Consider the following 26,489-nt stretch of genomic DNA (forward strand, 5'->3'; position numbering starts at 1 on the left):
TCGGTCAGTGCTTTCAGCAGGAAAAGACTAGAACAAGAGAACAAGCCTGACAACACCTTTTCAGACCGGACCAAGTGACTTGTGTCTATGGGGATTAAATTTGTGAACAGAAGCTCTATACACTCACACACACACACACACACACACACACACACACACACACACACACACACACAGACACACACACACACACACACACACACAAAGTCTCATATACACACTCCATCACCACGCAATGCCACAACACCTCTTTCTCAGCTGCAAGTATAAAAACCACATTGACAGGAGCCTTGTCCACTCTTGTCGAATCGTCACGCTGAAATGTTTACCTTTACATACAAATGGCCTGGTGTCATGTTGTGTCACATAATGTTTCATGGACAAATAATGTGTCCCATTTCTCAATCCGCCCTGCAGTCCTTAAGCCCCCTTCTAACCTCTATAGTCACAGCAACACCCAGGCGCTGTGGCTGCAAAAAAGGGGAACCTTGTGTCGCCACAGTGAAGTGCCACTCTGAATTAAATCCCAGGGATATAGAGGTAAGCTCAATCAGCACTGTGGCTCTGAGTATTTCGGGGGGAAAGCGAAGGCAAACACATGAGCACCAGAGGCAAGTTGTTATCAAAGTGTTTAAATGTCTGGGTATAAAGAAATATAAGGAAAAAAATGGATCAAAAGTAGTATTACAACACACCCAAGAAAGGAGTATTGTGTCTTACTGCTGCTGTGTTATTATGTTTCAAGCCACACATGATTTAAGTATAAGAGAAACACTGAAACCTTGAGTTAAACCATCAGGCTGAGTAAGTGAAGGAGTGAAAAATGTATTTGTATAGCTTTTTTTCAAAACACAAGTTACATGGTGCTTCACATTAAAAACATTTAGCACAAAATATCAAACAGAACAGTGACAAACAGAAGAAATAATGTCAGTAAAACAGTAAAACATCTGTTAAAAAAGTGAAGGAATATAACTGAGTCTTGAGAGATTTTAAATAAAAAAAGGTTAATTAAATTGGATTATCTGATAGAGAAAGTTTAAAGCCAAAGATTGCAAATATGCATAGTCTCCTTTCATTTTAAGCCAAACTCTGGGAACATTTGGGTGAGATATAAATTCATTCCAAAACCAAAAGCTACTTCTTGGTCCTATCAGAAAATGCAAATGTGGCTCTGAACTTAAAGAAAATACTAAAATGTGCTTCTGTGGTCGCTCCCACTTGGTAAGAAAAGAGAAGGATAGTAATAGACTCCATTTGTTTTTTAATATGTTTGTGAGACAGTGCTTAACTGTAATTTAAAGGTACTTGTACTTTACTTGAGTGTTTCTGATTTCTGCTACTTCTACTTCATAACTAATTCAGGGGAAAATATTGTAGTTTTTACTCCACTACATTTATCTGACAGCAATTTTACTTTACAGATGAAGGTTCTACTGTTTAACCAAAACATATGATGGGTTCATAAGAAATGACACATTGTTATAAAGTATCCAACATACATAAGGCTGTTAAAATTAGGTTCACTCAAAACAGCTACAACATGAAAATGCTGCTTACACTTTAATGAACCAATAAAAATAATCCAATAATAGGCTATAATATATAAAATAACACACATAATGTAATAATCATTCAACATAATATCACATACACATTATATGAAAAGGGGTCATTCTGCATAATGAGTACTTCACTACTGTTACTTTTTTACTAGTAATTACTTAATTTAGAAAACTTGTACTTGTGAAGTATTTTTACACTGTGGTATTACTACTTTTACTCAAATAAAAGGCTCTGAATACTTCTTCCACGACTGTTGAGCTGTATAAAGCAGACAGATTGGTTCTGATGTACAATTCTTCGTTAATACATTGAAATCATTGTCTCTGTGCTGTCCTGTCTGCACTCTTCCTCACATATGCATTGATCACAACAGCAGGCCTTTAAGCTGAGGTCTCTCCCTGTAGTTTACACTAGATGTAAACAGTGTGGTGAAAGCCCAAAGTCCCAGAGAGACAGAGAGCATCTCCTCTTGTGTTTACGTGTTTACTTATTGTTCTAATCGTCCCTGTAGTTCTTTCTTCTGTCTCGCGCTTTAATGCGATTCTTTCCGGTTCCGCTCGGTCAGAGCGCGGGTCACCGATCCAACTACTCCCCCTCAGATTAATTACATTAATTAGCACGGGGATGAAAAACAAACAAGTGATGATTAATATCTAAACTATGGCGAATTCTTTGAAGAGATCCTACAGGCAAACCAAATGTGGAGCGACACCTCACTGAGGCTGCAGGAGACAAGAAGAAAAAAAAATATTACTGTCCTAAAATATTAAAAACACATATAAGTAGATATTAAAATTATGCTAATTCACTGCTATGGGTAAAATATTTTATATAACCTTAATATAATTTTGCCTATTATCTCTCAAAAGGGGGAAACTATTGTATAAATTAATGTTTTTTTTAACACATTTCTAATACAAATGACGTAACATGGATAATATTTCATATACTTCTCATATACTTTATGAAACGTATCAACTTATAATGATAATATTAATAATGACTATGATTACATATATATATAAAAATAAAATATGTGTTTCTCATGTTAACACTTTGTCAAAAATTACAAAGCATAAATATTCATATATTTATATTTTGTAAGACAACGCTTAATAATTAGCCTTATTAATCTTATTCCCCACATTCTGTGTCAATTTCACATATTAGAAATTTTATTTATTTTTTTATTTTAATAAAATATCTTCCCAGTCTTCCTGTTCCTCACTGTAACCTTGCCAACATAACCAAAAAATTAAAACATATGCATTATAGTGCCTATAATAACTGGGTTTCTTCAAATAGCTCAATAACAGATAATTGTACAGTCTTTACTGCGAGCTCGCACGTTTAGGAAATGCACTGAATAATCCGCTGCCATGGCCATGCATACAGATTCAACTTTTGGGCCTATGAAAAGATAACAACGTCTGTCGAGGATTCATGATCTTCTTCCCCTGCAGGCAGCCTGTAAGTGCTACAGAGAGCAAAGACTTATACTATAACTCATTAGTTTATATATATTAGTACTCTACGACTCTGAAAATAGTAGTTATTTAACAATCAAATAAGTGACAAGTAGGCTACAGTAAGCTAGAAGTAATAAATATACCTTCACGTATTTTATCCATATTTGTGGAATACTGTAAATTTTATTGACTTCATGCCAACATAAATCTTATTTTTTCTCTATAGCCTCTGCAACACTTGACGTAAGTTCACGCATAAATTAATATTTTCCTCATAAGAACCGATTAATTGATTTATTGGCTGTTTTCTACCGGGAGGTCACAGCTGACCCTTCCTTTTTTTGTTTGTTTCCCGCCATCACATGGAAACATTGGTATTTATGTTTTGATGTTGTATGGGCGCGAGCCGGAGGTCAGGGTCGTAGTGTTGCAGCGCGAGGCGACAAGCAGAGCAAAATGGGTCGCTGTCTCGCGCTTTGTTCCACACTCAATTGTCTCGGGGCTGCGCGTGAACCCTGAGACCTGCAGCTGTCTGGAGGAGAGAAACGGAGAGAAGGAAGGAAGGAGCAGTTAAGACACCGAGCAAGAAGACAAAACACCTGTTAAAATGTGTCTAATTTCTTCACCGTCCTCTCACTGTCATGTCTGTCAGGATTTTTATGACAAAACCTTTTACTTTTACTTTTCAGTGCAGTGACGACAGACTGATGCAAGAATGGCCTTGATTTCAACTCCTCTTACCTATGTTTTCCCTCGGCAGTAAATCATTTCCACATATTTTCACCAGGCGTTTAATGACGCTGAATCTGTTGGCACACATGAAAAACAAAAGATATTTCTGGTGCAGTAGACTACTGGCGATTGACATCCTTACTTTCGGCTCAAGCTCTATCTGGTGGTTGAAATCTGTGGCTGAACTCATTCATGCCTAACTATTATAATTTCTCACCCAAAAGACTCGAAACTTTCGCTGTCACTTTTAGCTTTGGTATCAAACTGGAACATGCAAATATTCACATAAGCATTGGAGTTTTTGGATAACAGGCTACGTCTTTAGCTGGAATTATTTAATTTTTATTTATTTTTGTTTGCGTGTGTGGACACGAGTGTAGGCTACTGACATTTTTAGTAAAAAGAGAAGGGAAGGATTGGGACGAAAATTCATAAATTCTCCCTGTTGCTATCAATCCAAGCGACAAATTTTGAGTGTACATGTATTTGGTTAGGCGTGTGATAAGCCAAAAGAGACCCAAAGTTAAACAGTGCAGGAGGGCTGTTAACCCTGTGCTAAGTGGAGTAAAACCTTCGTCTAAAATGTCTGTTTTCAGTGGAGATGTGCTTTAGTGAAACGGCAGATGCAAACAGAAATGTTCAAGAAATCTTGAATGTCATTGTTCCGCCAGAGAATAAAGTTCCCTGCGAAGAGAACATAACAAAGCTGTGAGTATCAGTATGAGTGGAAAAATTTTCCGTTGGCAAATTAATATTTAAATGAAATGTTATGCGTTCACAGGTGTGTGTCTGCGAACAATCAGAGCTGAGGACCGGAACTATCCGTTTTGTAACAAACACTTTGCACACAGTGCGTGCAGGAGGAGGAGAAGGCTGTACTCTCCTCTGCAGAGCGCGGGAGCTCAAGAAGTTGTAGCCCTGCATGTGTGTGTGTGGGTGTCTGTGTGTGTGTGTGTGTGTGTGTGTGTGTGTGTGTGTGTGTGTGTGTGTGTGTGTGTGTGTGTGTGTGTGCGGGTCCTCCACAGTCTTTCAGTCCGTGCGTAATGCGTAAAAAAAAAGTGCACCGTGCGTAACAGGTGTATACTGGCAGAGGAGAAGAGAAGTTTGGAGAAACTCACAAAGACGCCCTTTTGGAAGATGCTGAAAGGGACACTGAACATAAATTCACGTAAAAAAACCCACAACTTTCTCTGGTTTATGAGTTAATGAAAACCATTACGCATATAATTTAATACTACGTACAAAGCAGCCGGGGTGCGTGCCAGAGGAAATGAATCTAGCATAAAAGAAGGGCAGAGTTAGAGAAACAGAGAGGGAGAGTGGGGCGGGGGCGGGAAAGTTTAGTAAAGTGGAACTTGGTAACAGATGCGAGCGAGGGGGGCGCGGTCCTGCAGGGAAGGGTGGAGGTTGTATGTTGTGTGTACGTGTATGCGCGTGTTTAATGCGTGTACGTGAGCGCGTACGCTTATTGCATTTGTGTGTGCAGCCCGTGCAGGAAAAGGACAGGACATGAGCGCACATTGAGAGAGCGGCTCTTTTACTCGGCGTGATCATTTCACGCTTCCCCCGAAGCCTTTTTTCCACCTAAAGCGTTTAGTTGCAGCTGACTGAGCACTTGCAGGGAGTGCAATAGGGAGCGGAAGGGTCGAATTATTTCAACCTACAACTCGCCCCAAAAGTACTGTAGGACGAAAAGGAAAAAAAGAGAGAGAGAGAGAGAGGGAGAGAAGAAAACAGTGCCAAGGAGTGAGGGATAGAGAGAGAGAGAGAGAGAGAGAGAGAGAGAGAGAGAGAGAGAGAGAGAGAGAGAGAGAGAGAGAGAGAGAGAGGAAGAGGGGGACATAGGAAAAAGTTTTTGTTCTTTTTCTTTTTTCTCCCTCCATCGCCTCCCCCTGTTCTAACCGGGTAACATGGACCAGGGCCCCAAGAGTCCTGCACTGCGGCTGGGGAGAGCAGGTAGGGTCGTACTGCCTTAATTTCACTTTTATGACGACGTTAATTGATCTTTTTAACAGGTGAACACGCTTTGGTGTTGTTGTTTTGTTTGTTGACTGTTATGCTAATGAGAAACTTTGAAATGTGTTGTGAAAAGTTATTTACTTTTGTGTGGTGTTCCGAAATATTTGGACTTTTACAACGTTTTGTGAAATAGTCCTTCATGACTAAAGCTGTAACATTAAACAAGCCAAAATGTTTTTTTCTCGAGTTTGTGACTTTTGTTGGCCAGTGATGAAACTTTTGGAGTCAGGATGATCACTTAGTCCTCTGTTAGTGGAAACTTGTTGCTGTGTTAAAGAAAGAGCCCAAGAAAAACGATTGTTGCTGGAGACTTTTAAGAATTAATATTGTGTTGTTTTAAATAGGATTTTGATGGCAGCAGTGGATTTGTTCATCTTTTTTTATTGTTATTTTTGGTTGTGGGTCTGCTTGTTGGGTTAAGTTCGGAACACCACGTTGTGCGTCAACCAGGTCAGCTCCACGTGTTCAGCATTACCTGAGTGGGGTACCTTGTTACCTTGATTGGTGCTTTTAATAAATAAAAAAAATACAGTGGATTTGTGCAACTGTGGTGGTGGTTGTGTGCGTGTGTGCGTGTGTTTGTATGGCGCCGGCACGTACACACAATATCACACATTTGTTCACCTTTTTGTTAAATGCAATTCAATCATTATGTTCAATCAAAAAATTTTAAAATTTGTGTTATGAGGAGATGCTGTGATAAACCACTAGAAGCTCTTTGTTTCTCTGAAACAGAAGTTGAAGTTGCACGCCGGTTTGCACCAAAAATAACTTCCCCAATGATTCAATGAGTCTGAGCTCGACTCGTTCCTGCGTGTCTCCATTACTTTATTCAACAGGTTCATCTCCTATAGGCCTATTCATAAAACAGCGGGGTCTGGTACAGCAATGGATCAGGCCATCGACCTTGTTATGGCACCCAATGGATATCACATCATTTCATATTGCTGCCCGCTGCGTCTGCATTGATAAAACGTCGTTTGTCGTTAAGAAACGATGGGCAGGTCATCAGCTTCTATCTGAAAGGGTAATGTGCTTGGTAGAAAGCCTTTTCTCCAGGAAAGCAAAAATAAATCTGCTTTAGTTGTGCCTCTGGTTGCTTGTTAATAAGAATATGCATAATAGATGTTTAACACAGTTCTAAAAGTATTTTGGTGATGTTTCAAAATATTCATTTTCACAATATTGTGTAAAGCAAGTGTGCCCCGATTCAGAAACGTTGTCCCAAAGTGGAAATAAATTAGCCTGTGCCCGACTTTCTATGGACATTTGTCATCAAATAATGCCTATGGTCTGTAAGACAAATAATGCCTCCTTTTAAGTCTTTTGTGGAGTGGGCCTTACCCCCTGATAAACGGTGAAAGCAATAGGATTTGTAGCAATTGGATAATAACCTTTTAACCACTGAGGAAATCAGAGTTTAAAGGAGGCCCTCCCCTGTTGATGTGTAAAGTCTTTAGGGCCCGGGGCCTATACCTACAGCCTCTCCATTTCCTCTCACTTTAAAATACGTGCTTGGGGTACAAAGGAGAGTCTCTGAGAATCAACGTGGATCCAATGAGACCCCCCCCCCCCCCCCCCCTCTCTCTTCCCGCCCTGCAGGTTGGCCGTGCGTAAAAGTGTGCAAGGCCGGTTCTTTCCAATAAGCAAGGCCGCCAATTCAAGTATGGGACAGTGACTGACGTGAAATTACTACTTTACAAATGAGAAAATTAGACGCTGTTCTATTCTTATTATAGAAAATTTTATCTCCCTGTGACTTTTAATATATTTACCCAAAAAATGCGCCATTTCCCCTCTAAAACAATAAAATCTCAACATGTTAAAAACTGCCTGTCGCCAAGTTAAAACCAAGTCTTCACTCAGAGACACCATTTAGATACTAGCTTTGGTCCACATACACTCTCTGTAAACCTCAACCAGACCTTTTTTGTGTCTGCGTCCCTGCAGCATAAAGACCAAACGGTATATGGATCCCAAACTGTGCCTTTCTGACTGTTCAGGCTTTTTTGTGTGTATATTATATTTTAATTAACAATATTCGATTCTCCGCGTTGAAGTCGATGCCAAAAGCTTCACCAAACGCGCAACGTATGCGCCAAATTAGGTTTTCTGATGTTGCATCGATGCACAACAGAAACCAAGATCTACGATATGGGAGAGAGAGAGAGAGGAGGAGAGGAAGAGGGGAGGGGGAGAAAGAAAGAGAGAGATGACCTCACATGGCATAGCCTACTTTCGTTTTGACCTCAAGTGCCCCTTCAAACCACAGGAAAGGGCCTGATGTTACGGTCAGGGCCTTGTATCCCACCTGGCAGATGACAGACTGGTCTTTATTTGCATTATCTGCGAGCCAAATGATTACAAATAGGTCCATTTGATTAAGGCCTGTGACTAAGGGAAGCATCAGTGTGATTTAACCTGATCGGTACACAGTCGAGTTCCACCACGGAGGTCCAAGACTGTTCACTCTCCAGTCCATATATTTTATTTATTGGTTATGACTTTTATATTTTATAAGCAAATGAAAACTTAAGAAGAGATACGGGAGCTTTCTCATTATGTTTACAGTCAGCGGGCGTGTAATAAACGAGCTGGTGGAGTTAACATGCGCTATTAATTTTTCATTGCTTTTTCGTTTCGAGGCTCGGGCGCAAAAAGCAAAACAGCCGAAGCTTTCATGGTGGATGGAGGGAAGGGGAGAGAAAGAGGGAGCACTTAAACAACAACATTGCCTCCAATTTGCCTCCAAATGATTATCACAACTCAACCACATTCTTACTAATGTTTAAAAAAGTATACACACCCTCTTCTTCCTCCTCCTCCTCCTCCCCCTCCTCCTCTTCCACCCATCCTCCCATTTCCAACACTGGAGAGGTAATGAAATATGGTAATGTATTTGGACCCCCGGATTAAAGTCGTCCTACCCTGATGGAAGTTTTTTCTCCAAATTTCCAACCCTAAAGCAACAACAATTTGTATACATGATTGATTGTGTTTGGATTTTTTAATTGCTTATGTATTTAATTTGCAAATCGGAGAGACAAGGGCTGCGGCTGCAACTTACTTATGTGGGGGAGAAACCGCTTGTGTCTATATCTCAAATTACAAAAACAGACTCTGGCTGCAGAAGGAGAACGAATACAATGAAAACGAGAAAGATAACACACAAAAGGATATTGTATTGTTATTATTATTTTTTTGCTTTAAAGTCCCTCTTTGGAGACCCCAAGAGCCACATACCCCGCTCTAATAATGCAAAAATATATATTTAATTATTATGGAAAAGGAAATAAATATAGGAAAAAAACAGAAATTGGAAATATATGATTTTTAAAATGTACTTTAAAATACAATATAGTCAATAGATTTCTCACTTAGCCATTTGAAATCTTTTTTTTTTTTTTTTTTTTTTGTAGTATCTCTCATGTCAGTCATTGTCTGTAGCTGCTTTTGCTACTTTCGTTCATATGTGGCCTAAACGCATGCAGGTCTGTGTCTCTGTCTATGTGCATGATCCGAGTCTAAATATCAGTTTCAGTCACCCCCCTCCCCCTTTTCTTTTCTTTTTTTTTTGGAATTAGAAAACAAAATCAATCTGCTTTGCTGCCTGTCAGATTTGTATGAGACCTTATAATTCATGGATACTGAAGAAAGAGATGTGAAATATGAATGAGGATTAGTGTGAATGTTTCGGGCTGTACTTTCCTGTCAGTGGATTAAAGAGCAGTAACATGAAATCAATGCGGATTCATGAAACCATATTTAGTGTTAAATATGTGGGTTAGACAGACTGAGTGGTATTATTTCAATGAACCTGTATGTTGTGTATTAATATGCTTCCATACAGGCCCATTAACTTACATAATGGATCAGTTTAGGGCCCTATTGGACTGCTTGGAAGCTTATAAGTTCAAGTATGTTGATGGTAAAGTTCCAGTATGTATTTTATGTGCGCGTGTGTATGCGTGTGTGCGCGCGCGTGTATGTACATGCTGGCATATAGCCCAAGGTTGAACGCCCCCTCGTGGTTCATGTTGTAAACATCCACACCAAAGAAGTCACCGGCAGAGAGCAAAAAAAAAAAACCCCAAAGAAAAGCGAAAGATTTCAGTTTTCTGACATTATTTCAAATAGAAAAAAAACAGTTTTAATGAGGACAACCTGAAGTTGTGCTGTATTTGGATTTAAGGATGTTTCTGGGGGGATAGAAGTGCACATCATGAAAGAAAGATAAACCAAAGAAATGAAATAAACTCAATAATATCATATATTGACCTTTTCAGGATCTGATGCATCGCCTTGAGGTACATCAAGCTTGTAAGTCTTTTGAGGGGGAAGAAAACTGTAAACTATATGGAAAAATGCTGTTATTGTTGAACATTCAACTGTAAACATTAGCTCTCTAAATAATCATATAGGGCCCAAGCAGTATCTTTAATGATATAGGGAAGGGTCACATGCTTGTTTCTGTCCTGGAGCTATAAATATGTCTAATCTAAGGGTCACGCGCGCAGTATAACACCGAGGAACTGAAATGATTAAATGTCTAGAAACAGGAAGAAGGGAAATAACACTTTTTTTTCATTTGGCTCATGCTTTAGGCTATTTGTGTGGTTAATATTACAGGGGCGAGGCTTAGATATGCCCTCTCAAATCAGGTGGGACGCACATGTATTGAATCCCCCCTCTCTCTCTCAGTTTGGAGTGTAAATGCGGAGCTCGCCAATTGCATTTCATTAAAAAAAAAAAAAAAACAACAACATCCGTTTGGATCCGCAATCAGTTAGGTAATGAGTAAGAATGCATGTTTCATATGCTTTCGCTCGACTCTCCCCAAGCTAAAGATTTATAACATTTGTGTTGAAGGAGAGGAATTATGCAGGGGGGCAATTGTTTTCATAGCACTTGACAGCTCTCACTCCTGTTGGCCTGTAGTAGAAACACACAGTTAAGGTTTCTGAGGGAAATATTGTCTTAAATGTGTTTCACGTACATGCTGTGGACTTTTTTCTGATCATATACACTTTTTTCTTTTTTTTTTCTAAATATATACCTACAATACAGAAATATGGACAATTAGTGTTTGACTTCCTGAGCACTCCCTAATTTATAAAGCCTTGCTGCAACTAAGCCTCATTTTTTAGTAATACTCAATTAATTAGCCATTTAATATTGACATGAATAAATTGAGCGCAAATGGGTATAAAGGCATTAGGTTTTTTACTTCGTTAATTGAAATTAAACATATGATCATCTGCTCCCTGAGCCCTGCGTCGCTTCACCGAGCCTCCCCATTGGTCGACGGACAATACATGCGGGACGTCATTGGCCCACGGGATTCGCATCAGCCAATCGGCGAGCACCCCCCGCCCGCTCGATCCTATCCAGGGTCGGCGGTGACGTCGAGGCAGCGCTCGCGCCGCTATTGGCCGGCTTCGCTGTGAGTGACGGGCAGCTGGCCGGCGCGCGTAGGTTAGGGTTCCAGGGGGTTGGGAGCGCGGGCGCTGTCCGCACGAGAGCAGGTCCTGAAACGCGGCGTGCGCCACCGTGGAAGCTGGGCGCAGGCAGCTTTTCACTGTGCAGTTAAAGAAGCCTGTTTGTGCACATATTTACATCACTGTCTTTTGGCGTTTCCTGGCGTGAGCGCGGAGAAAACGACCCCCTCCTCTTTTTTTTGTTTTTTTCTTCTTCTTCTTCTCCTCCAATTTTGGACAGGACTTTTCCAACGCGAAGAAATGCGTCCCCAAACTCACACATAAACCGAGAGTCCTGAAGCTCCGTGTGCGCAGAAGGGGGAAAGAAGAGAAAGTGAGAGTGACCAAGAGCTGCATTTGGTTCATACAAACAGGATAACAACACACAAGTCAGCCTGAGTAGCTTTTACTCCCACCAGAGAGTGCTGCTTTTCTTTATTTTACTACACTGCATTTTTTTGGTGTGTGTGTTTCTTTTTTTTTTGTCTTTTTGTTTTTTGGCACCGTGGATATGAGACTTCAAGATGTGAGCACTCCTTCGCTCTCACTCGCTTTATTGATGGGAGATTAAGTGTTAATGTGAAAGCAACTGTCGAGGGCGATTTTTGACAAGAAGAATGTGCAACCACTAACTTGGAAGAAACACAAATTACCCAACTGTGGATCTGTAACGAATATTTTGTTCCTTAAACTGTTTTTTATTATTATTTTTTAAATCTTTTTTTTTTAACAGACTGAGAGGAGAAAGTTTAGCCTCCATCGGTTTTAGTCGCAGTTCAGAGGTCACGGCCAGCGGAGCGACAAGGAGAGAAAGGCAGGGGAGGAGGACTCGGATACTGTTTGCTTTTTATATTTTTTTGTTTTGCAAAAAAGAAAATTTAAAAAAGTTTTACATTTTTGCGTTCTTGGACTGAGGCGACTCGGTGTAGACGAGCAGCTGAAGGAATGAGCACCACTGCTGTTGTTTCCCTCCTCTGGTTTTGGAGACGCCAGAACAGAACCGCGCTGGTGTCCCGTCCCTATGAGGAGGGAGTCCGTCTCTGATTTCTATTTTTGACGCCATTTCTTTCTTCACGTCCACCTGCAAACCTATCACTTATTTTTTTCAAACATCTTTTCATTCGCTCGAGTCAACGCACAGCTTGTGTCGCCCTGTCAATCAATTAAAGTTTCATTTTTTAAAAATTAATTAAGCAAAAAAAGTTCATCTCTTTGAAGGGACCTGCTACCCTTCTCCATTTATTGGAGGTCACGGTCTGTCAGCATAGTGGTCGACTTAAGCGGGGCGTCCGGTGGCATTTTTAAGACCCCTCATATCGGGGCCCTCCAGCCCCACCTAAACCATGGAGATTCACTGTAAGCACGACCCGTTTGCGGCTATGCACAGTAAGTTTATACGTTTATACATTTCCTCCATCTGTCCCCTAACTGAAGCAACCCCCTCTAACCCCCCCCAGACCAACAACTCTGTGTGCATGCACCATCAACAGCGGAGTAGTAGCATGTCCAGCTGCACCACACACTGCAAAAAAACAACCATTAACTCTGTTTTCATTTTTATTTTCTCCCCATTGAAATGACACCAAAAATTTTTGCAAATTAAATAACGTTTTAATATTGAATTGATCTGCCTTAATTTAAGATGCTGTTATTTGTTTTAACACAGTGGGAGAACTTTGGAAAGGAAATTTGTTGTGCAAGTGAATTCTTTCTTATTTTGGCCACATATTTTTCCACTTAATGACTTCTTTTTGCAGTGTTTGAAATCTGGATACATGCAGAACTTTAGGCCTAAATTGTGTGGTTGTTTTTAGTATTTCCTTTCCTCATTTATGCATTTAGCAAATTTACCTCATGATCTTTTTTGTGTGTCTTGTTTCTTGCAGTGTTTCATAAATGAGCACATCAAACAGGTGTAAATTGACCAAATTATTCGTGGCACGAGGAGCTGGAGTGGTTTTGTGAAACGTGACATTGTATCTATAACACATAAGCTGCAATATAGCAATGCAAGCCTGCATTTTGTTGTATATGGTGATGCCTTGTGTGAGTCGGTTTGCTGCCCCCCCACCCTCTACCCCCCCTTCTGAAGGAAAGAGGAGGTGCAGGGGTCAGAGAGAGAGAGAGAGAGAATGAGAGAGAGAGAGAGAGAGAGAGAGAGAGAGAGAGAGAGAGAGAGAAAGAGAGAGAGACCCATCGGGGTAACAAAGCATGACTAAAAGCTGAACTTGATCCACAGTGTTTCTGCACGTAACCAGGTTAGACAGACAGACAGAAGACAGACAGACACACACACACACACACACACACACACACACACACACACACACACACACACACTATGCACTTTACGCACACAGGTGCGAGCGCAGTTCTGCTCAGGTCTTCCAATAATAACAAGGCGAGACTCTGTTGATCCCCCGCAAGGAAATTCTCCTTTCACTTGCCCAGCAGGTCAGAGCACACACAGGTTCATCCTCACAGCATGCACCAGTGTCTCAGTGACTTGCTCAAGGACACCTCAGCAGGCGCTCGGGGACGTAGCTATATGCTCTAAATATGGGGACACAACTTGGTCACTCAGTCGTGGCATTGGCGGGCCCTGCTTGGTTTTTCTCTGTCCACTTTCCCTCCCCAGTTAGTAGCCCCCCCCCCCCCCCCCCCCTCACATGGAATTTATTGTATACAAGTGGAATGGCATGTGTGTTATTATCAGTAATAATAATAATAAAACAGGACTCCTATTTTCACAATTTTTCAAGTTTTAAAAAAAGACAAATCTGAGCTTTAAAGAAAAGCCTACAATTAGACAATAGGTCCTATCAGCTGAATACATTCTCACATTTAACATCATTAATAATCATCAAATTGATGGAGTATTTGTAGTTAGCCAACACTAAAGTTTGGCCGTAATGGAGCCCAAATAATATGAAATAATGAAAGAAGTGAACATGTATTGTAAACAAGCTTAATTCATGTTTTATATTATATATGTACATACATTTTAAAACGAGTCCATTTGCAACCTCTTCCTGTTAGTTTTTGCACTTAAAAGCCTAATAAATCGTGCTTCAGGCTTTTTTTGACCGTGTAATAGATTATGCATTCTATATTTTATTGCAGTTTAATCCCGGAGAGGACCCGTGTTATGTGACTGACAGAGGTTCCCACGGTGCGTTATCCTGCAGGATTAAAAAAAACTGCGCACACACACACACACACACACACACACACACACACACACACACACACACACACACACACACATCCAAAAGCTAGAACGAATCACGTTTCCTCTCCCTGCAGTTTCACCAAAGCCAATGATCCGCGGTGCTGACGGTAACAGCGCAGCTAAAGTTATATATGTCAAAGCCGGGAGACGCTTTAAAACGATTACACCTAAAAAATGTCAAAGGTAGAGACAGAGAGGTTGGGAGGAATCGACTGTGACGCGTGGAAATGCTGCTGTGCGAGGGTGTGTGTGTGTTACACTTTCATAAAACAGCAGAGTTCACAAGTCACGGAATATATGCAGCCTTTGGGTGGGGAGTTATAATATCAACAAAAGTTTAATATTATCTTGTCCAGTTTGATATATTTTTTGTTTTGTTATGTTTTGCTTTTATAAAGCAAAGTGTTTCAAAGTCAGAACATATGCACTTTGTGTGTGTGTGTGCTCCCCTAAAAAGCTGTATTTTATTTGGTTGGTGAAATAAGTCTGTGTCCACCGCAAAAGACGATCTGATTGTCTTCACCTACAAAATCACTGCTGCATTTTCTCAGTTATATTAGTTATATGTCTTCTAAAAAAAACCCAGAAATATTCGTAGGACACCTGCTAACTTTGGAGTGTATTTTTGGACCATGAGGAACAATATATAGCAGTGACGTTTAAAAAGAAAAACCTATACCAGGTAATTGTGATGATAATGAGCTGAATTTCATAATCACGTATTGTAATGGTAATGGTGGCATGCTGAATATTAAGTATGTAAGGCTGTGGCCTACCTTAGAGATCGAGTCATGAGTTAGACCAAAGGAAAAAAAATCTGACATAAATTGTGGGGAGAGTTAAACAAACATGTTTTTTTTTTACATGAATAAAATACATTTTAATCAGACAAATCGAATCAAACTGTCGTAATAATACAATAGTATAGAAATAGGAATAATAGGCTATCGAATGCTTATCATTTATTTATTTATCACGCCGTTTTCTAAGTCTTCTTTTAATCAAATTGCACCTTTTCCTATAAGAATCTTTAGAAAACCGACTTCTTTTATCCCAAACGTTCATTAACAAGCTTCCCTGAGTCGCACTTTCCTGACAAAACATTAATTATTCCACAGTTGATGAAAAAAAACCCAGAATAACACTATACGTCCAAAACGCCTGCCTGGCACATCTCACAGATCTATCCACTGTTTGTTCAAGGAAATGCGCTTCATCTGTATTCTCACCGGCAACTTTCCAAACAGGTTTTCAGCCAAAAGTAATTTCTAGTTCCGTTTTTTTTTTCTTCAAGAGAAAGAGAGAGAGAGAACCGGTGGCGTTTTGTTGCGCTTTCTCTTTTGCTTTATTTTTGAGTCGTCAGGCCGTGACGAGGCAGATGAGAGATAAGAGATGAGAGAGAGAGAGAGAGAGAGAGAGAGAGAGAGAGAGAGAGAGAGAGAGAAGGAGAGGGGGAGAGAGGGAGAGACAGAGGAAAGTAGCGGGAAGAGAGAGAGACAGAGAGCCTAATGGACCTTATTTTCTGGATGGGGGAACTCGAATATATTCTGCTTTATCTCTGTATTTTTTCCTCCCGGAAACAGTGAATCAATCAAACATTTAAGGAGGTGCTGGGCTCTTAAGTCAGCTCCTATAAAGGGTAAATAAATAAAATACAACTGGGATGCATAATGACCCCTGGTCCCCTGGTTGTCTCTGTCCCTCTCTTGATTCTGTTTCTCCACGATGAAAATGAAACTGCTGCCTCTGCCAACAGTTTCTCCTCCAGAGACTTGTAGGTTCAGCTTTTATAGAAAAAAGCTGAGATGCTCTAATTTGGCAAAAAAAAAAATCTTTGTATCTGCAACAAAACCTCCCCAGCCACAGATGCTGATTGAATTTCTGGGAGCAAGTTGTTAATTTGTTTGGTCAGCGGTGATGAATTACTGGACCTCTGTCATCAAACTCACACAGATATGAGGAAACATCAGTCCTAAATTCTTCTGTGAGGTGAAGCATGTCCAATTTTTTTTTTTTTTTAGGTGTATATTCCTGCTAAAATGCAAGACCATTTCTGGGTATTTTTGAGCATTTCTTTCTGTTATAATGATAAAAACTGCAACTTACTTTAGGGCAGAACCATTTCTTGCATCTGCCTCCTACGATAGCTGTGTAAAAACATGTCACATAGCCTTTAAAATGAGAACTTATATCACTTATTCAGAGAATTATACTACAGTGGCTGATAAACAAATGCCTTTATAGAATGTGTAAGTTTTTGCTTTTGTCCCTATCAGTATTTATAGGCTTGGGAAATAAATTTCAAACACATAATCCCCATAGCCTACCCCAAGAATGGTGAGAGCCTGAACATCTAATGCCAACAGTAAATACACAGATAAGTGAATAAATACTTATCTGGAGGTTTTTGTAGGTCACAAGTCATTCCTCTCCATCTCTTTACAAAGCAAGGCGTATTTCATGCCCTGGCCCAGATAGGAAGGGTGAAAGGAACCATTTCATTTACTCTTATCTGAGAGAGAGGAAGAGAGAGAGAGAGAGAGAGAGAGAGAGAGAGAGAGCGACAGAGAGAGTGAGAGAGAGTCTTCTCTGCAGATACCTGTGGTGAGGAGGACGTCGCACAGTAGGCTTCTATAAATGACCCTGCAAAAACTGTGCTTTTATTCACCGAGAGGTTTCCGGAAATAATAAGAAACAGAGGACGGAGGAATAATGCATTTATACAGCTATACAAAGCTTTAACAGAGAGCGAGGGATTGTTGATGTGTTTAGGACTTGAATTTGTTCATGTAGGTCAGCACGCTCTTTCTCGCTTTGAGAAATATCTGAAAATGTGCATGTGTGTTTGTATTCTCCCTGCATCTCTGCACCTCGTGGGGTATGACAGTCATGATGTTGAGTAAAACCATATTAATCAGTTACTGTAAATCAGAGATAAGAGACACACAAATGAAACAAATCCTAAGAGGAGTTCAAGTGCACGCTGGTGGTCTGTAGGGGTTAAGGTGCTGACCGACATCCCTGGTTCAAGTCCAGCTGGGAACCTTTGTTGCATGTCTATTAACTCTCTAATAAAGGCATAAAAGACCCCAAAACTACTTGTAAAAGACAGCGGGGCTCAGAGTGGAGTTCTGGTGAATTGATGGCTGAAGGATGGAGGGTGTATCATACCGTACAGATTATAAAGCCTTTTGAGGCAAATCTATGAAATATGATTTTAGGCTATATGAATAAAGCTGACTTGACTTTAATTTCCACCCTGCAGCAGCTCAGTTACATCAAAAACCTGCTGCAGGGTCACACAAGCCAGCAAATTGTCATAACATATGGAATAGCGAATACTTCACACCTGCAGATATCAATTATTTCAAACAGCAGATCAAAAACAGCTCTTACAAATAACATTAACACAGACAACTGCAAAAATGAGAATCTGAACGACATGTAATGTATTCAGAAATGACCTAACCACAGCGCAGGTGCCTTTAAGTCCACTACTGAGCTCTTGAAGAGCAGTGGCTGCTTGTTCTGTTGATACAAAATCTAAAGAATCTCGAATCCAGTTGAACAAGCTGAAACAGTTTTCTCAATATCCAGTGAATGATCCTCTTCTTTGTGCATCACTCATGATGTTTTATCTTGCTGTCCAACAGACAAACGTTTGACTTACCTCAGTCCAGAATGTTTTTACTGCTGGGCAGTGCCACAGTGGATTTATTAAATCAAAGTCCTTGTATGTATGAACATACTCAGCTGACTCTGATAAAAGGGGCAGTCGAGGGGTTTAGTTTTGCACACCCATAAAGTTAGAGCACTTGCAAGAGATAAATTTAAACAAGAATAGTCAAAACTGAAGCCGCAGAAGTCCTGAGTTTTAGTCCATAGTATGCGTCAAGATCCAAAAATGCTTCTTCCCATAATGCAACTCAATAGCGTCAATTAGATACTCCAAGCCTGGTCATGTCCATGTTTATCAGACTCTACAGTTTGTAAAGCAAGCTATCTGTTATACATTTGTAGTTTCCAAGAGCTGTCACAAGGGTTATTTTTTCAAATTTGACAAAACTCCTCCAAAGCCACAGACGACATGTTTTCACAAGCTGAGCAGTACTACTAATGATTAAACTGATCTTGAAATGTAAAATCAATGGAATGCCTCTTCAGTGCAGGTGTCCCACCACAGCCATGCCTACACAAATCTGAAATCAGACGAATTTACTCCAGTTTAGTGGACTGCTCCTTTAATTGAACATGTTTGATGATAATAAATGTCGAATTGACACAGCTGGTGTTGTTATATTGTCTTTAAAGTTCATACTGGTTGTTACATTTTGTGCCATTTAGACTTCAGTTGGGCCGAGCACTCATGTGAGTTGCATAAATGGATATGACCGTCTATATATTGCTGTCTTTTGTAAAGAGTGATTGCTTTTCGAATTGCGCTGTCTGCAGCAGGCATCTGCATAATGAGGCTTCTTCTATCTAAAAAAATAAATAAATAAAATGAGGAAGAAAGTGACCATCCACATCAGCCGTTTTAGAAATAGCTTTGTTTGATTTCACAGAACGAGACGCTCTAGACTTCACATTTCTGTATTTATCCTCCATGTGCAGACTTATTTATATTTGGGCTGGAGGAGGCTCTGTGTGTGTGTTTCTTTATTTTATGCTGATGAAAAAAAGAGAAGAGGACAGGGGGACAGGTTCAGGGGACAGCTTTGTGTTTTAGGGGGTATCCCTGCTGGGGTAATGTGTTTAAAATCTATTACCCCCACAGCTAGGATTAGTGTGTGTGTGTGTGTGTGTGTGTGTGTGTGTGTGTGTGTTTCCCCCAAAGACGTAATCACTATGGTAATACAAAAGCCAGTGGATTATGTGGTGGAGAAATTCTGGTTGATTTATGCTCTGCCTTGCCTTTGGTGTGATAAATACAGTATATATACACATACTGTTGGGGAGAGGGAGAGACCAAATAGTGCCCCTTCTTTCTTTCTCACTCATGCATACTGTATCTCACTAGTGGCTGATACAGTGGTTAGCACTGTCACCTCAAAGCAAGAGGGTCCCGGGGTTTGCAGAGGTGTGTTCATCTGACTAATGTGTGTTTGTCCTGTGACAGACTGCTGACCTGTCCAGAATGTACTCATAATGCCTCTCAATTGCATGCTGGGATATTCTCCAGGAGAGGGATAACTAGTATAGATGGATGTAGATTTTATTGCTAAAGATCAACTTGTGTAGTTACACGTTTTGCTCCAGTTTACAGCAGTTTTCTGTCAATCTGTCAAAGATGGAGGTTTGTCAAACGAATCAACAGATAGCTGTGATTTTCTCTGTCTTATGGTCACAGCATTAGAAGAGAAAAGGATTTCAACAGTGTGTAACAATCCCGTGGACAGAATTATGACTTACTCTTTGATGCAAAGGTTCATCTTATCTACTCTTCTGTTCTATTCTGCTCCAGTCGTTCAGTCTTCTCTTATACTTTCATCCCTCTGGGGGAATATTAGTGGTATCGTTGAGTAAGGGGCCAGAGCCAGGCCTTGGTCAATAATTAATTGAAATCCCTTCATTTACTTTAAATCTTAGCTTAGTCTGCCTGGGGTAAAAATGGGCAAAGTTTGCACTTTGGGCTAGTCGAACTTCTATTATGCTGAGCAAGATTAATCAGTGGCGGGAGAGAAAGCAGATGTCTTTGAGATAGTAAATTGACTCTAGCTAGGGGCCAGCAGCTGTGGGATATAATCCCAGAAAGTGGCTCTGCTGAAGATATTTGTAGTATATATTAACCAAACTCCATATATGATAATCACATATACATGCAAAGCAGTGCAAGTAGCCAAATAAAAGAGATTTCTTGTACATACTGTTAATATTTTTAGTGTTGTTTGAGCAGTTGTCCTCCATTTGCTTTTCACTGGACAAGATTAATCCATAAGGATGAGAATTTAATAGTATTTAAGCAGATTACTGGAGTGTTGTCACTGGAAAAGGTAGATCCTGATGAATGAGCAGTGATGTTAATGTATGATACAAAGGTTTCCCTTATTGCTCTTTAGCAAGCTGCTCCAGTTGCATCAGTGTATCTGTTTAGCAGTACGCTCGCAGGTGTACTGGTGGCTCTTGTGTGTGAATGTGGTTTATTTGCATGTTAACTCCCTCCTGAAAACTTCACAGTCAATCTGTCTTTTTAAATCTGGTTTCAAAAATGTGCAACATTTATGACACTGTGACAATCCAGTGTTCCAGTCCAATTTTCTATCACGTCCTACCAAAAATGTAATTAGAAGAATGGACAGACTTGATGGAGTAAATCATGATGTTTTTGTTTTTTTTAACTTTTTGTTTTAAGCACATGAAGTCACAATTTCTTTAGTCTCCTAAAATTATTGGCCAATCAGCTCATTCACCTTGGTTTATGTTATTGCTGATCAACCTGCATGTGGTCATTTTTGCCTCTGTTTAATTTCATTGTTTGTAAACTAATTCTGCTCTTTGTACCTATAAGACTCTTAAATCCTACTTTATTTTTATTCAACGGCTTGAACCAAGCCTTAATATTTCACCCTCTAACTCATTCTTGACCTTCTTTTGATTCATCTCCCACTGTGTGACTGTCTCTCATAGGACATGGTGGAGTGAACCAGCTTGGAGGTGTGTTTGTAAACGGCAGGCCCCTCCCGGACGTAGTGCGACAGCGAATTGTAGAACTCGCCCACCAAGGGGTTCGGCCCTGTGACATCTCACGCCAGCTACGAGTCAGCCATGGATGCGTCAGCAAGATACTGGGCAGGTAATAAACACACACACACACACACACACACACACACAAAATAACCCTACACTCATATGGTGGAAATCCTGTAAAACCCTTTCAGAGTCCAGCGGACTGTGAGGCCACGGACAGTTGGCTAAGGTGTATAAAAATATCAGCCTCCTGGTTTGACACCATTATCTACCTCCAATATCATCTTTAATGCATAATAGAAACCGTTGAAGTGCATTGTGTTGCAGAATGAAATTGTCCACCCAGATGCAGTTTGCTTTGTACATCTGGTTAATTTTCGGATCACTCTGGTTAAGTTTTTTTTGGTCACCAAGGGAAATAAAACACACACATGCTGGTCCAATGTTGATTAAGCATGTGTCAAACTGAAGTTCCTGTAAGGTCACACTGATTCATTAAGAATATTTTTCAGTTCCCTTAGAATGCACAGCTACATTTTCAGCACTGTCTGCCTTCTTTTCCGCTGTCCCCTTTTTTCTCTCAATCTGTTCTCTGGAGCGCACATTTTTTACATTTTCACCTTCCTCTCCCTCCTTCTGTATCCTGTATTTCTCGTCCAACCCCTCTCAATATTTCTGTGTCTCTACTCACACCCCTTTTTACTCTCTCTCTCTCTGTCTGTCTCTCCCTCTCTGCCTTTTCAAAGCTAAATTCGAGAGTAAATCCCTGCTCGTTCCGCCCCCCAGAGAAGAAAGGGGGACAAAAGGGAAAAGATTCATCACTTTTTGGAATTAGCATCAAAATGAAAGTGGCACCATATTTCTGCACCAAAAAAAAAAATAGACAGAGAGAGATGGAGAATGGGAGAAAGACAAGAATAAGGAACACAATCAAACGGGAGAAGACGTGTTAAAGAAGAAGAGAGAGGAAAGAGAAAATACGAATGAGAGAGACAGAGAGACCATTTGTGGGGACGGAGGGGAAGGATTAGCTACAGCGACCCTCAGCTATATCAAAAAATGTGTTGCTCATTGTTCTCTCTTGCCTCTCTTTCTCTCTCTCTCTCCTTCTCTTTCTCTCTCTCTATCTCTCTCTCTCCCCTGTCCTGGCCGTTCAACTCACTGAAGCGTTACCATGAGGGGGGGGAAGAGAGGGGATCGAGGGATGGAAGGAGGGAGGGAGGGTTGTTTTATCCTCTCCTCTCTGTCTCTCTGGTGCCAGCAGAACAAAAACACCAACTCTACCACCCTGTGTGTGTGTATACGTGTGTGTGTGTGTGTGTGTGCGAGATTTATGTGTGTGTATTGGCTCATCGTTGTGCGGATATCAATAACCACGCTCGTTTATTCACCAATGATTCAGCTGTGAATAATTTAAATAGTTTTCCATTTGAAAATAGATTGTTTTTCCTTTAGCTGTGTTTATACTCCAGCTGTGAATAGTGAAAATGTGCAACACATCCACATATGCACAACACGTGCACACACACACACACACACACACACACACACACACACACACACACACACACACACACACACACATACACACACACACACACACACAAAAAGAAAGACAAGGAAACGCACATTTACAGAAACACACATCTTCACGGAAGGGATTACTCTACCGTACAGCGGTGGAGAGAAAGAGAGAGAGAGAGAGAGAGAGAGAGAGAGAGAGAGAGACAGAGAGAGAGAGAGTGCAGCAGGTTTAAGACTGACTGACAGCTTGCATCCACACACAGCATCCCCCCTTTTCTGCAAGCTGTGTAGCGCATTTGCTGTCCTCCCACCCCCTGCCCCCATGCCCCTTCTGCATGCAAATACATTCATGAAATAGCCATGGTGGACACGAAACGCCTGAATCCTCGTGTGTGTGTGTGTGTGTGTGTGTGTGTGTGTGTGTGTGTGTGTGTGTGTGTGTGTGTATCAGTGCCAACCCTCTTCTTACCTCTGTGTCACAATGTGAAATTGCTAAAGGCAACGACAGCCATTCATATTACTGGTCAGACAGAAATACTTTTTGGCAGGTGTTTGTATTTTATTTTTACTTGTAGTCATTTAGCTGATGTTGGTATCTACAGCAAATTCTGATGACTGCAGCATTATCAACCAACTAGTAGTAATGTTAACCAGGTAAGTCCCAATGAGGCTGAAGACCCCTTTTGTAGAGGTGACATAGCTAAACATAAACATAAACATAAAAACTAAAAAGGCCAATAAAAACAGAGATAAATACAAGGCAGCCATTTACAATGGGGTTATTAGTTTCTTTAATCAATTCAAGTGATTAGATCAGAAAACACGGAGGCTTTCTTTCCCATCTCTATCCAAGCATTGGCACCAAATTAGGCACAATAAATGTGTCACAGAACAAGGACTGTGGATTTTCTGTCTTTTTTGTATGATTTGTATGATGTATGATTTGATTTTGTATCACTTTACTCCACTTTGTCAGTATGGACAGCAGGAGCATTAACAGCCTCCAATAACTCTTTTAATGTTACCTTCATTTTTTACCTTTAAAAAATGAGGCGTAAGACAGGGGGGATCATCTTGTTCCAAGTGGAGGAGGAGGAGGGCAAGGGACAGGCCAGTGGGACGTGAAGTGTTTCTTGAGGAGGTTTGAATTCAAACCAGAAAGAAGTCCTGACCGCAGTGGGAAGGTCATTCCTCCACTGGAGAGCCAGGAGGCAAAAGAGTAGAGACTGAGTGGAACAATCGTCCAAATCGCCACCAGGAGGGGTGAACTAAAGGGCCAGTAAAATAACAGAAAGGTGTTTTTTTGATATGCCAGTTTCTCTGGAGTCCAGTGTGTAACAACAGAGTTCAGCGATGAAGCAGAACTCAATGAATTCAGAGTTTTGATGCTTCCACTAAAAGTTGTCTTTCCAATCACAATGCGATTTCAGCAGTTGTGTATTTTAGCTTTAAGATTTAAAGATGGAGGAATCATCAAACAGTAAGGTGTCAATGATTTTAAGGGAAAATGAATGATAATATTCTGTATTTTTGTTACTGTCTACAGCTCCCATCAAAAGACCAAAACCAACAATTACTTTATGCTGCTGACAAGTATTCTCTGTGTAGCTAAAGCCTGATACAGCATTTTCTTCTGTGCCATTGGGCTCTGTTTTCATCCAAAAATTGTTAAAACCCATCAATAAGCCACACAATTGCACTGGGTGACATAATAATCACTGCAATGAACATGGCCATTGTGGTTTATTTTGAGTTGATCCCCCAACAGTAATGAGTCATGAGCGCACTGAAAACAGTCCCCACACCTGTTCTAGGAAATCACTTCGCTTGTTAAAACGATGAAACTATTTGAGTCATTTTTAAGATGTACATCTTCAGTAGAAATAAATGTGCTTGAGGCTGAGTGCCACAGACAGGGTAGGAAAGTATTAAGACACAAACTAACACATTGTTGGTTTCGATCTTTTCATGGGATTTGTTGACAATGAGAAAAATATAAAAGAATGCCAGCCCTCCTTTTCAAAAGCATGACAACTTAACCTGTTCAGGTTTGTATTTACTTAAGATTTGATTATTTTTCTCACAACATCTGTTTCAGTAAATAATGTCAGAATAAGCACTGATGTCAGATCAGCAATCAGGTCACAGTAAGGAGTTATGAATGTATAAATTTCAACCTGATTAAACTGCTGCTATCATCACTCTCATACTGTTGTTGCATAAAAAAATTTTTACTTTCAATTTTCAGATATTTGATTTCAAGATAACATAGTACATTTAACCAATTTTAACACCCTGTGAGACTGGAAGCAATATAAAATATAAATGACTGATAACAGGAAACAGGTTTGAATTTAGAGATTTAACCTTTTGACATCATTTGTTCAACACTCTTTCTTGTATTACCGTACAACCTTCCTGTGTTGCTACTTATCACCAACGCAAGCCTCCTCTATGCTTTGATTGGCAGGTACTATGAAACGGGCAGTATCCGCCCCGGGGTAATCGGGGGATCCAAACCAAAGGTTGCTACACCCAAAGTGGTCGACAAGATTGCCGATTACAAACGCCAAAACCCCACCATGTTTGCCTGGGAGATCCGGGACAGGCTCCTGGCCGAGAGAGTGTGTGACAACGACAGCGTCCCCAGTGTCAGCTCCATCAACAGGTACTACAGTCTGTGTGTAATCTGTGTATGTGTGTGTGTGTTTGAGTATCAACTTATAGCAACAGGTACTGAGTGTAGGTAGAGCACAAGGCACTATAATACTGTGTTTTATGTGTGTTTATGTGTGTGTGTATGTGTGTGTGTGTGTGTGTGTGTGTGTGTGTGTGTGTGTGTGTGTGTGTGTGTGTCTGGGAGTGGAAAAGAGAATAGCAAAGAGGCCCCAGTCTCCATATGTATGAAGTGGCTGCAGCTCAGTGGTTCAACACGATGGTACAATGACAACCCTTTCCCCTGAGCATAGAGGCAGAGAGAGGGAGGGATAGTGAAATAAGAGAGAGAAGGAGTGAGCAAAAGAGGCAGACAAAAGGGAGGGAAGGTGTGCGAGAGTAAGGGAAGAAAAAGACACAAAAGGAAAGGAAAGAAAGGGGAAAGGAAGGAAAGGAAAGGGAAGAAGAGGACAGGAGAGAAGAGAGGAAAGGGGAGGAAAGGAAAAGAAAGGAAAGGAAAGAGGCTTGCATGAGCAGCCAAGCAGGAAGTGTGAGGCCCCTCTGCCATGTCAGCCTGCCTCAGCCACTTCACACACACACACACACACACACACACACACACAGTTTTGCTCCCACGATGGTCATGTTCCGTCACTCAGAATCCTCTTTCTCTTTCTCTCTCTCTCACACACACACAAGCACTTCACACACACTAATATCTCTTCTCTCCTCTTGCAGGATCATTCGGACTAAGGTTCAGCAGCAGCCCGGCCAAACGGGCTCAGTGTCGGCTCACAACTTAGGTAGGTTGCTGCCATAAAAATCCTGCTTCCAACTGTCAAAGCAAATTTTTTTACAGCAGAACCGTTTTTATCTGAATCTCTGAGGAAAAGAGCAAAACCTGCACGGACACAATGTGAAATGTGTTCCATTCAGTTCATCACTTGAATGCTTTAATGAAGATGTCTCGGGATGGAGAGTCCAAAATTAAAATCGTCACAGTTTTTTTCAATTTTTTCTCACTTTAATAAGTGCATTTAGATTTTTAACTAGGTTTATGTGATGGTTGGGGTTAATAAAATTTTTGTCCTAAATGTCAAAAGCACAGTGTGGAGCTGACAAGAAAAG

General features: G+C 40.6%; 1 protein-coding gene across 2 annotated transcripts in view; it reads left to right on the top strand.

Annotated features, from left to right (window-relative positions):
* The first annotated feature begins 5,609 nt into the window (after positions 1 to 5,609).
* pax5 (paired box 5) overlaps positions 5,610 to 26,489 on the top strand; it is a 54,046-nt gene continuing 33,166 nt past the window's right edge. For both annotated transcript variants that reach the window (XM_042423543.1, XM_042423552.1), the window contains exons 1-4: positions 5,610 to 5,723; positions 21,123 to 21,288; positions 25,177 to 25,374; positions 26,100 to 26,164. In XM_042423543.1, the coding sequence (XP_042279477.1) occupies positions 5,678 to 5,723; positions 21,123 to 21,288; positions 25,177 to 25,374; positions 26,100 to 26,164 (475 nt within the window). In that variant the 5' untranslated portion in view covers positions 5,610 to 5,677. The remainder of the gene's footprint in view (positions 5,724 to 21,122; positions 21,289 to 25,176; positions 25,375 to 26,099; positions 26,165 to 26,489) is intronic.

The sequence above is a fragment of the Thunnus maccoyii genome, chromosome 2 (genome assembly GCF_910596095.1).
Source record: "Thunnus maccoyii chromosome 2, fThuMac1.1, whole genome shotgun sequence".
NCBI lineage: Eukaryota > Metazoa > Chordata > Actinopteri > Scombriformes > Scombridae > Thunnus > Thunnus maccoyii.